A 12210-nucleotide genomic window follows, 5' to 3' on the forward strand; every position below is an offset into this window, starting at 1 on the left:
TAAAAGAAACGTCACCAGAGTATGAAATGTCCTTTCTAGAATTCCCTCATGTGAAATGAAATCCTATAAGTTTACCTATAACAAAAAAAAACCTCCTCCAAAGTCTTGCAAAAAATAAACTCATTTTGCCTGAGAGGAGTTCAGTTTAGAGGCAGCAGAAAGCGGGTACATTTAAATGCCTCTTTAAAGGAAACCTACCATTTGATTTGATGCAGTATGAAGCAAATATACCTTGAGACTGCTGTAGCTACACTGATGCAGTATCACATCTTGTTTAATCCCTGCGCCGAGTGGTTTTTCTGATAAAACAATTATAAAATTATGATAATGAAGCGGTCTGGCTTCTATGGCTGGCTCAGCGCTTCTCCTAGTGCATTAGTTATTTACCACTGCACAGGATGATGTAATCTCTGGGCTGTGCCTGAAGGCAGAATAATCATTTGCTGCACCATCCCCCAGCTCCTGTGTATGAGTGATCCAGCTCAGGTTGATTAGTCATGTCTTGACTAACCTCCATGTCTAATGCCAAGCTCCATGTGTAATGCGTTTATGTAGGCAGCCAGCCTGACCCAGCTTTCCCAAGGTCCTGAATGTTATAATTGTTTTTTGAGCAAAACCACTCAACTCAGGGATTAACCAAGATATGATCCTGCATAAGTGTAGCTACAGCAGTCTTAAAGGGGTTGTCCCATTTCAGCAAATTAATGTTCTTGTTGTTATTATTATAAAAAGTTATACAACTTTCCAATATACTTTATCAATTCCTCACTGTTTTCTAGATCCCCGCAAGCTGTCATTCTATAGAAAGCTTCTGCGTCTACTTCCAGTGGACACACAGGTGCGCGGCTCATTATAACACCCACATCTGATTACTCTGTGACATAACAAGCCGTGGACCTGTGTGACCATGGTCAGATTTCTGTCCACCGGAAGTAGACACAGAAGCTTTCTACAGAACGACAGCAAGCAGAGATCTAGAAAACTGTGAGGAATTGATACAGAAAGTATATTGGAAAGTTGTATAACTTTATAATACAAACATTAACATTAATTTGCTGAAATGGGACAACCCCTTTAAGGTATATTTGATTCATAATGCATCAAATCAAATGTTAGGTAGTTCATAGTAACCAGCAGTTCTTCTCAGCGGCCTGGGTCTACTTACAGTAAAAATTCTTTGACCAGTGCGATCAAAAGCAACACAGTAAACCGAAGAGAGATGGCCGAGAATCCTCTTGTGCATCTTCATGTGCTGGTACATTGTGACGGGAAACGCCGACTTGTAGCGCACAGCACCAGTTAAGTGTTTGCCATGGTGTACATTCACTGAAAAGCACAAGATCGTAGAGTTTTAAAACGTATTAAAAATGGGTACAATGGATACAGACCATAACATACCGATATTTGGTGGCTTTGTGATATTAATAGGCACTTCTGGGGGACGTCCTCGCTGTAGAGCAGCAAATGTTTTGTGGGTCCACTGGGCCTTTCTGGACCCTAAAGAGAATACAAGACATGAGACCCCTAAAACCTATGGGCACTGACACACATTAAACGAAGATAAAAATAAACACATATTTTTATTTTATTTCTACTTTCTGTAGTGAAGCAGCACATCTTTTTAAAGAAAATAGTTTAGTTTTATATGTATTCAGCAGCCTTCATAGCTGGTTTGTAGCCTCTTATACATTTAAACCTTAGGATTTGTGAGCTGCTGTAGATGATCTCCCCCTACACTGTGCTGGGAGCCGCTGTAAATAATCTCCCCCTAAAGTGTGCTGGGAGCTGCTGTAGATGATCTCCCCCAACACTGTGCTGTGAGCTGCTGTAAATAATCTCCCCCTACAATGTGCTGGGAGCTTCTGTAGATGATCTCCCCCTACACTGTGCTGGGAGCCGCTGTAAATAATCTCCCCCTAAAGTGTGCTGGGAGCTGCTGTAGATGATCCCCCCCCCCCCCCAACACTGTGCTGTGAGCTGCTGTAAATAATCTCCCCCTACAATGTGCTGGGAGCTGCTATAAATAATCTCCCCCTACAATGTGCTGGGAGCTGCTGTAGATGATCTCCCCCAACACTGTGCTGTGAGCTGCTGTAAATAATCTCCCCCTACAATGTGCTGTGAGCTGCTATAAATAATCTCCCCCTACAATGTGCTGGGAGCTGCTGTAAATAATCTCCCCCTACACTGTGCTGGGAGCCGCTGTAGATGATCCCCCCCCCCCCCCCCAACACTGTGCTGGGAGCCGCTGTAGATGATCTCCCCCTACACTGTGCTGGGAGCTGCTGTAAATAATCTCCCCCAACACTGTGCTGGGAGCTGCTGTAAATAATCTCCCCCTAAAGTGTGCTGGGAGCTGCTGTAGATGATCTCCCCCTAAACTGTGCTGTGAGCCGCTGTAAATAATCTCCCCCTAAACTGTGCTGGGAGCCGCTGTAAATAATCTCCCCCTAAACTGTGCTGGGAGCTGCTGTAGATGATCTCCCCCTAAACTGTGCTTGAAGCTCCTCTAGCAGCAAGTCGAGGTAAAAAGTTTGCTGGACCAAATTTAGTTGAGGGAAAATGCTTTAGTTCTAACATATGCAGGCTGAAAGACTACTATGGGCCCATCTTCAGATCCTCATTATCAACACAAAGGACCTCTCTAATCACACATGACATATCTGTACCTTTTTCTGTGCATAGTGACTTGTTGGCAATCCCAAGTAAAGAGCTTGGTCTGGATACATTAACCGGAGCCTGCTTGTCAACAAAGTACGTCAGACCCTGACAGATCCTCAGCAAATGGTCCGGAGTCACCGACTTGTTGGCAGAAACCTACAAAAAAATAAAATACCGATTATTATACAGGCAATTATGTCCGGCTTTATAATGCATTATTTTAAACGACCTGTTATACATCAAATTACACAACAATTTCTCCATTTAAAGCAATAACAAAAAAATTTGTTAAAGTTAAAAAGCCACTGTTGCCACCTCCAACTCTTTCCATCCTGGGCTGGTGGCTCACTGATCAGAGTAGTTTCTTATCTCTGCTCCATTCCCCAAGAAATCAAAGTCAATATTTTAGGACCTCTAATGTCAGATGGGAGGAGCAAGGATGTCCGCACCGGCCAAGGAATTCTCATCTGACACTAGAGATTAGCATATTGGTACTAGGCATAACCTGAAAATATGGTAATTTTTGCTCCGTGAGCCCTCTCCATGCACCGCCACCCAGCATGCGTCGGTAAGAGGTTAAGCAAAGCACAGATGGAGTAGAAAAAATGTAAGGCTACATTCACACTAACGTATGGAGGACGTATATACGGCCGACGTATATACGGCCAATATACGTCCTCCATAGACGGCAATGGGCGCACGGCGCCCTACGGTGCAGCTTATTTAGAATACTGCAAAAAATACTAAGCAACTCATTCCCTTCAATACACTTACCATTTCCTCATATGTTGTCGTGTGTTCAATCCCTTGCCAATCCAACCGATTTGGAAGAAGCTATTGAAGAGAAGGTTAGAAGAAAATATATTACCATAATTATTTTACATTTGGAACAGAATTTTTGATGCAACACTGTCAACTGCCATAAGGCTCTATACATTGTATTTACACCTGCCCCATGCAGATAACATGTATGTACACATCAAGACAGTGTCACATTAAATGGCCATGTCCGAAAAGTGGCAAGTAGAAACACAATTCTGGTGTCATATTAACCCCTTGCTGCACCATGACGGGTGTTAACCCTTTACACGCCACCGGTGGCATGTAACAGACAGTGGCGTGTGGGAGCTATCTTGGCTGTAATCGACGTCATTATAATGCCCAAGGGTTTCTCATTTCAAAAAATCTGTTGTAATGTGCAAGTGGCACATTGTAACAGATCGTGTGCAAAATCCCCATATACTACTATACTGTAGTATGGCAGCATATGATAGGATCGATTAGACAACCAAGGATTAAAGTACCCCTGGGGGTCAAATTTAAAAAAAATAAAAATAAATTTCAATATTTTAAAAAAATGTAAAAGAAAAAAACCCCTAAAAGTTCAAATCACCCACCCCACTTTTCCTAGAACTGATATAAAAACAAATAATAAAAATCATAAACATGTTCGGCATCGTCCAGGCCTAAAATTCCCAATCTGCCAATATTTAAAACCGGTTATTCCTGTTGGTGAACCCAGTAACAGAAATTAACGACTAAATGTCCGAGACGCCAGTTTTTTTCCCATTTTGCCACACAAAAAGACAGGTTCCAGAAGCCCATCACATCTCAATTGCAATTATGCCTTTCTGCCTTCTCTAAGCATTTGCATTATAATTGTGCGTTTTAAATCTACTATGAAGTGAGATGTAAATTGGTTGCATAAAGTCAAGGAGGAGGAGAGTTCAACACTGAAGCCAAGGTGGGAGCTCTGAACGCCTCCTCCTCTGTGATCACATCATGTATCAGACATCAGGAGATCTGGTTAGTAACGTCTCTGGATGTAGGACCATCAATTACAGTGATGGGGGCTTCTGAAGAAGAGAGAGCTTGACTTCAGAGTTATGCGCCAAAAGTTATGCAAATGCAAACACATTTTTGTGCATTTTGTTGATGTAAAGCAAGTCAACTAGACCTATACTACACATATTATGCTATCGACCACATAGCATATATAGCTTCAGCTATGGGGGCTAAATCTTCAACTCTGCCATGCTGTAAACACACAGTTCCCGGGTGACCAGTTGGTAGAAAACTTCTTTCCTGTTCCCCTCATGCTCCTGCAGGCCATATCCTGGCTGTACAGAGAGTTACTATCCACTCACATCAAACAAACACCCACACTGACGAGGGTATGGTGGGAGAGGGACTAGAAGTGGAATCTTGCCCTCTTTTTGCCCAAATTGGACTCCCCCAACCTGGGGGACAGAATGTCTCAGTTATATATACTCCATCAAGCATACATAACTACTAGCGTTAGTAAATTTCACCTTAGAAACCTTCTTCTAAGTAATATGTTTTTGTCCTGTGGTTAGAGGGTCCTGGGAACAGGTTTGTAGTTTTCTGATCCAGCGGCTGTCCCCGATGACTGGGTCAAGGCCGTGCATAACACCTTCCCACTCAAAAATTGGTTATTTACTCCTAGGAAGAAGGATAGAAGGTTCCATGCCATCTGGGACAAATGGTTTGACTCTCCCTCTACTGCGGTGGGTAAGGTGCAGGTGTGAGGTCGGGTGCTTTATGCCATTTGTGTTTCAAATGCATGTGCTACACTTTATTTCAACCCATTGTTGTACGGCGCACCTTATTATAAACAAAGGTTAAGGTTTCCACATGTTTTCTTTTTTACCGTGCAGACAATTTTTCTATGATAGCAGTTTGCACAAGTATAATTGTACACTGCTTCAGGGTTTTTTTTCCTCCTCTCCTGCATGTGGGATCCTGTTAACCACCATTTATGTGCTGTATACATTGTGTGCATTGTATCTCCCAATGCTCTTAAATAAAGTTTTAATGTTGATTTAAAAAAAAAACTAAAACCCAGGAGCAGAACTGCAAAAATGGACATTCAATGAACCTCAATCACGAAGGGGTTAAGATAGTAATTTGTCTGAAACGTCACCCAATACATGTGTAAAGTGCTCTACACCGCAATTAGGGGACAACAAGCTGTCTGAATGGTGGTACAGCGACTCAACTAATCACTCCAGAAATCCGGAGAAGGTGGATTCAGTGCTCTGTAACAAGCTCAGTGGTAGGATGAGCATGTGTCCTGTCTCTCCATTCAGTACTAGGGGGGAATGTGGGGGTCTCCTATACTACACAACAGCCGGCCATGTGTATATATAGCCAGGGCCAGAAACAGAAAGTGCAGAGACAGCATTCTCCATGTGACAGCTCTTTGTGAGACGGCGCTCGCCATACATCTTCAGGAAGGACGACAGTGTTACTTACATTGTTTTCATTCAACTCCTGGATCAGCATCTGGAAAGACAGGACAGACAGACAAGCGGTTAGTCTTGGATGAAGAGTAAAGAACCTACTGCAGAAAATGACAATGATCAGCAGCAACACTTTCAGTGTTTAGAGTCTATAGCGAGCATTTGCCATAGTTTATTTCAATGTAACTTTCTTCATATGCTATATGGACTTTAGTGGATTAAAGGAATGTTAGGTGATGGATAATAACCTTCTTAGTAGTGCGACTTTCTACAACTACATTGTAAAGAGATGCATCACTAACTGAAGAGGCCACTATAGCTTAAAGGGGTTGTCCGAGGCCTATTAAAAAAAAAAGTTGGCCGGGAGAGGGCTGCTTAAATAAAATAAAGATGTACAGGCAGGACCCGGGTTACGTACAAGATAGGGTCTGTAAGTTTGTTCTTAAGTTGAATTTGTATGCAAGTCGGAACTGTATGTTTTATAATTGCAAGTCCAGACAAATTTTTGTTGGTCTCTGTGACAATTGGATTTTAAAAATGTTGGATTATCATGAGAACCAGGATTAACAATAAATCTTAATTGCAGACACCTGTGATAACTGTTACAGCTGATTATTGTAATCTGGGCCTCAGCTTCTGGCCGGACTGAATAACCGTCCGTCCCGCATATTTGCCGCTGTGAATAGGGACGGGTGGGCGTGGGTCCAGCTCTGCTCCCGCAGCCATGTTTGTTTACATGGCACACAGACCGGAGCGACAGCAGCACGGGACATCCGGAGGGCGCCAAAAGGTAAGTACATCTTACCCCCTCCCGGCCACCTTTTGTTTTTTTAATAAGTCTCGGACAAGCCCTTTAAGAAGAGACACTCATCACTGTGTAGTAGATGGATCTTTACTTCCTATCAAGCACAGCGCATTAGGCGGTTTAGAGGCTGTGCTTGGTATTGCAGTTCTTCCCATTCATTTGGATGGACCATGTGATAAATGGATGTGAAAATGGTTCTCGGAGGAACACATCTTCCCGACAAAACCATATAAACATTTACTATCCTAAGGATCAATCCTTGCAATATTAAATCCCTGCTGATTTCCTCTAGTTTTTCTAGTAGATAGTCTTCTTATTGCAAGCCTAGATTCTGAACTCTGGCAAGACGTCTATAGGGCGCTATAATTACACAGGGCACACAGCAGCGATTACAACTTGTAGCCAAAACGACAACCTGCAAGCTCGGTATTTTTAACACATGGGGGAGGAACTGCTGCGCCCGGCCTCAGTTACTACTGGGGAAGATCACACAGGAGGATTGGAGAGGCAGCAGCACATAACTAGAAGACATACAGAGCTTTAAATATGATGTATTTGCTGTAACAGCCAACATACATGTACTTCTCTTAAAAAAAACTAAACAATAAAATTTAAAAAAAAAAAAATACAGGTAAAACAATCATCTAAAATTAAGATAGGACATTAATTTAAGAAGTGAAGGATCCAATATTCAAGACCCCGGCATGTCATGTGTTCCTGAAAAGCAAGTAAACAATATCAGGAGCCCCAGTACTCATATTCTGCACCCAGAGGCGTAGCTACCACGAGGGCAGGGGAAGCAGCGGCTCTGGGCCCCCCACAACTTAAAGGGCCCACTGAGGAGCTTTTATCTATACCCTAGGAGGAACACAGATCTGTATCCAGGTAGCGCAGCCCTACTCTAATAATACATGAGTGCCGGCTCCCAATACATATGAATTGCTATTGACCTTCCATGACCTGTGAGATGACATCACCACAAGTCCTGGATGTGCAGCTGTGGGTAGACACAGCACATGTGTAATGTAAACAGTATGTTTTCTGCGTGTGCATGCATTTGCGGTTTCTATCTATCCTACTCTACACCATATTTCAACACTACTACACCCATCCTACACTACAATAAAGCACAGCACTACAACACAGTACTCCTATGCTGTATATATGGGCACAGGGCTGCAGTAATGCATCTATTCTGCATATATGCGCATAGCTCATAACTACTTCACCTATCCTACATATATGCTCACAGCTCAGTACTGCTACCCCTATCTTGTACATAGGGGCACAGATCAGTACTACTACTCCTATCCTGTATATATGGGCACAGTACTATTACTACTCCTATTATGCATGCATGCATGTATATATATATATATATACATATACACACATACAGTAGTACTACTACTACTGTCCTGTATACATATGGGCACCGCACAGTACTACTACTCCTATTCTGTATATATGGGGACAGTACTAGTAATGATAAATTCAGATTGATGAATATAAACAGAAGATTTTCCTTTCATATCTGTCATGCTCAGATCTGTAACATGAAAGTGACTGCTTTCAATAAATATATTTTGTCGTAAACTTAAAGGGAACCTGGCAGGTGTATTTAAGACACTAATCCACCCACCGGTGCTTATGGACTAGTGGTGTAGTGTTCCAAATCGCCCTGCACAAGCAAGGTAGGTACACAGCATGTACCATGAAACTGGAGTAGTACAGCCTGGCTTCACTGCACAAGCGCTGTAGGTACACAGCATGCACTATGAAGCTGGAGTGTTCGAGCTTCAGTGAAGCATTGAGACAGGAAATGCGAGCGCTCTGGATGCCTCATCAAACTCACATCTGGAAAAGTATAAACACCCCTTAAGGACCTGATGGTGGTTTAGTGTCCCAAATCCACCTGACAGGTTCTTTTTAACAATTCGAAGATGGTAGAAATCAGCGGCGCTGGTCATACAGAAGAGACAGGGATTGAGTAGACAGAGAGCTCCTATAAGTCACTACGCTGTTATATATTAATAATAATTATTTATGTAGCACCTACAGATTACGCAGCACTGCACAAAGCATGACAAATTGGTCCCTGCCCCCATGGGGCTCACAATCAGTATGTTTTTGAAATGTGGGAGGAAACCGGAGTACCCGGAGGAAACCCACACAAACACGGAGAACATACAAACTCTTTGTAGATGTTGACCTCGGTGGGACTAGAGCCCAGGACCCCAGGGTACCAAGGCAGAAGTGCTACCTACTGAGCCACCGTGCTTCCCTGTCATATCATATACTATGATTACTAAGGCCTGAGGAGAACCAGTATCTACCACTATATGTCTGCACCATTTACAATAAGGCAAGTGGCAGAATAGATCTTGTCAAGTACATATCAGGAGGCATGAACTTACAGCAGATCTAAAATCCTGACTGAAGGATTGGTCATGTATAACAAAGTGAACAATCCCTATACAGAGGATTTCTGCAACTACATAAGCTTTGTATTTGTAGCCGATTCGTGTGGTGACAACTGAAACGCCAGCCAATCACCACGGTGCTACTGTCATATGGACCAAGTTCTATTACTCTGGTTATGTGTATGACTGGTGTAGGTGGTGAAAGTCACCTACTTTAATATAGTGTGAGCCACTTACCTGTGCAGATTTACCACACGGCCCCTTGGAGAGAAAACGAGCGATTAGGAAAAAGAGCTCTGCAAGGGAAAAAAAGAGAAGATTATGAGAGCAATTATACAAATATCATTGAGGGGGAGGGGGGGGGGGAATGGTAAAGGTTCACCCATACTCCCCATAGACAGGTGATATGCAAAAGAAGGAAAGGCTAAAAAAAAAAAAGTTAATATGACTGGAGTGGGGGGGTTAAAACAATAAGCCACTGAGGTCCATGCACCTGTACACATGAGCCGGTGACACAGTTCTCCCTCTTATTTAATGGCAATCACCGCAGGAACTTCACACGGCTCATAACACAAGGGCTAATATCTACATGCACTTCCATCCAGTATCAAGTGCTGCATAAATCATTTCCGAATCCCCTGGATCTTTCTAAACGCCAAACATAGTTTAAAAGTCATCTCCTACCCTATCATGAGGGTCATCAAAGACCAAGACCCAGCAATCAGGAGGTGAAGGAGGTCCCATGTCCCCATACACTGTAGAAGTTACACACATGGGCCCGAAAATTACCTACAGCTGAGAGTCCATTTTTGGAGAGTCCATTTTTCCCAACTTTTGATTCTTGGCTTCTCTCTAGTGTAGGGCCATTGGGTGAATCTCACATGAGGCGTCAAAACTCATAACCCAATAAAAAATATACATATATATATAATGTAGTGATATATAGAGATTTCTGAGAAGATCCATCTCTATATACAAGTACATGGAGCTTGTGTCACTACGGAAGGTTTTGGCAAGATACAATCCTCCCATTGACAACCAGTAAGATCATAGTCTAGCGGATAGAGGCTCTTTCTTGTGTCCCTATGGCGGGTAGAGAGTGGAGGCTGTAAGTTCAAATCCCCATCTGGGCAATTTATTAAATTGAACAACATGAAAATGTATTTAGAGCATTGTGTCAGGGGAAGCCCTAGGAGATGTAGAGACACTATATATGGACAGATGAGGGTTTCCAACACATATATACAAAGGATTCCCTTCTTAACGTCTCCTCTGAGGATTCCCCTGCAGACAGATACTAGGAGTCTGCACAAAAGCAGAAGTCATTCAGCACCGGAAATGACAGAATCACAGTATTGAACCATTTCCAGTATGAAAGTATCAAGGTTTCAATACATTGTGCAACCCTAATATATAATACTGCAACAAAACAAAGATCTGCCGTCTCAATATATCCACTTACAGTAAGCAGAGTTCTTGATATTACAGTTTAGTCAATTCACTTGAATTGGACTGAGCTGCAAACAGGTCACACAATTAATACAGGCGAGGTTCAGCTGAAGACAAGGAAAACCCTGTAGTCAGACCCCTGTGGTCCAATATCTAGTGCCTATCCTATGAAAAGTAAATCCCAGAAAACCCTGTTAACAAACTTGTCAGAGGTGGCCAAGACCAGTCTGGCCAATTTAAACAGCGTACAGAACCAGGATATGTCCATATACAAGTGCCATTGGGTGCTTAAAATCTGCCATAAATTTACAGGATAGCAATAACATCTTAAGAGCTCAACCTGCATTGTCAGCCGTAAGATGTAGATGATAACAATTTATCCAAACTTCCCTAAATAAGAATATGACTAGTACACAGAGATTACTAATTCTTACAGGTTAACCTCTCAGATGTCATGGTTAACAGCAATGACAGCATCCAGCTGGTTTAACAGGAGAATTCTGCTCTGCATCTAGAACCTCCACCAGGCGCAGGCTGTAGTGAATTTGCCACCCTGCTCCCTTTTCAAAAAAGTTTTGTAACAGAGGAGAAGGCTCAATTTCCTTACTGTGTGCCAGGAACTTTCCCCATGCCTTGTATGTCAGAGAACTGCACAAAGCATGAGAAGTACAACCTATAGATTTGTAAATATCCACCAGTAAAGCTTGCAACAATGCCAGTTTTGTATCAATTGTATTTTTACGGAAGGTATTTTACAGAGTTTTACAACAACAGAAAAATAAAGTGAATAACACAAGAAAGTCTTTATACAATGAATGTGTAGTGGGCAGCTATTGCAGTATAGCAATATGTAAGTTGCATCACTAGTAGTTAATCTAATAATGGAATACAACAGTACTTGGCATTGGTGCCGTTTTAGTGAGATTTTCCCAGGAAACTAAAAGTTAAAAAATTACATGTAAATCTGCATTAAAAAGGAACCACACAACACAAATCAGCAATTAATACATAAAAACCTTGCGGATTGTGTACAGTTTAATTGTGGTTTTTTTTCCACATTATAATAAGATACATACACAGATAGTATAATGCGATCACACACTTATGGGGGAACTTATCACGAATGTCTGAAAGCAAAACTGATCTAGTTGCTCCAGGCAACCAAAGCTCATCTTTCATTTTGGAAATAGCTGAGAAAAATTAAAGCAGATTCTCATTAAAGGAGATGTCAGAAGAATCAAAAAAAAAAAAATATATATATATATTATTATTATTATTATACTGATATATGGATGGTGGGAGGCGGCAGAGACTTAAAGGGAACCTGTCACCAGGAGAGACATTTTTAGCACTCCCCCAGTCCCCACAGAGCATAGTACATACACTGACAAAGTGTTTTTGTATAGAAAATAGGTTTTACAGAAAAAAGATATGTTATATTGTACCTTTCATTAGCATCTGCTGTGTGACTAGGCAGTTGTCAAATGGGAGGGGCTAGAAAGGAGCAGTTCCCCCCACCCTTGGGAAACATGTGACCTTTTTAAATATATGAATAACTCCCCGCACTCGGGATTGGCTGTAGAGGAGCAGGGGGCGTCGCTAAGCCAAG

At 42.1% G+C, this 12210-nt stretch overlaps 1 protein-coding gene across 1 annotated transcript in view; it reads right to left on the reverse strand.

Annotated features, from left to right (window-relative positions):
- BRWD1 (bromodomain and WD repeat domain containing 1) overlaps window positions 1–12210 on the reverse strand; it is a 41802-nt gene that overhangs the window by 27538 nt on the left and 2054 nt on the right. Inside the window, exons 2-7 of the mRNA XM_072138774.1 lie at window positions 9390–9448; window positions 5938–5967; window positions 3436–3495; window positions 2670–2817; window positions 1399–1497; window positions 1166–1326 (exon numbers count right to left, since the gene is read on the reverse strand). Of these exons, the coding sequence (XP_071994875.1) occupies window positions 1166–1326; window positions 1399–1497; window positions 2670–2817; window positions 3436–3495; window positions 5938–5967; window positions 9390–9448 (557 nt within the window). The remainder of the gene's footprint in view (window positions 1–1165; window positions 1327–1398; window positions 1498–2669; window positions 2818–3435; window positions 3496–5937; window positions 5968–9389; window positions 9449–12210) is intronic.

Source organism: Engystomops pustulosus, chromosome 2, assembly GCF_040894005.1.
Source record: "Engystomops pustulosus chromosome 2, aEngPut4.maternal, whole genome shotgun sequence".
NCBI classification, from domain to species: Eukaryota; Metazoa; Chordata; class Amphibia; order Anura; family Leptodactylidae; genus Engystomops; species Engystomops pustulosus.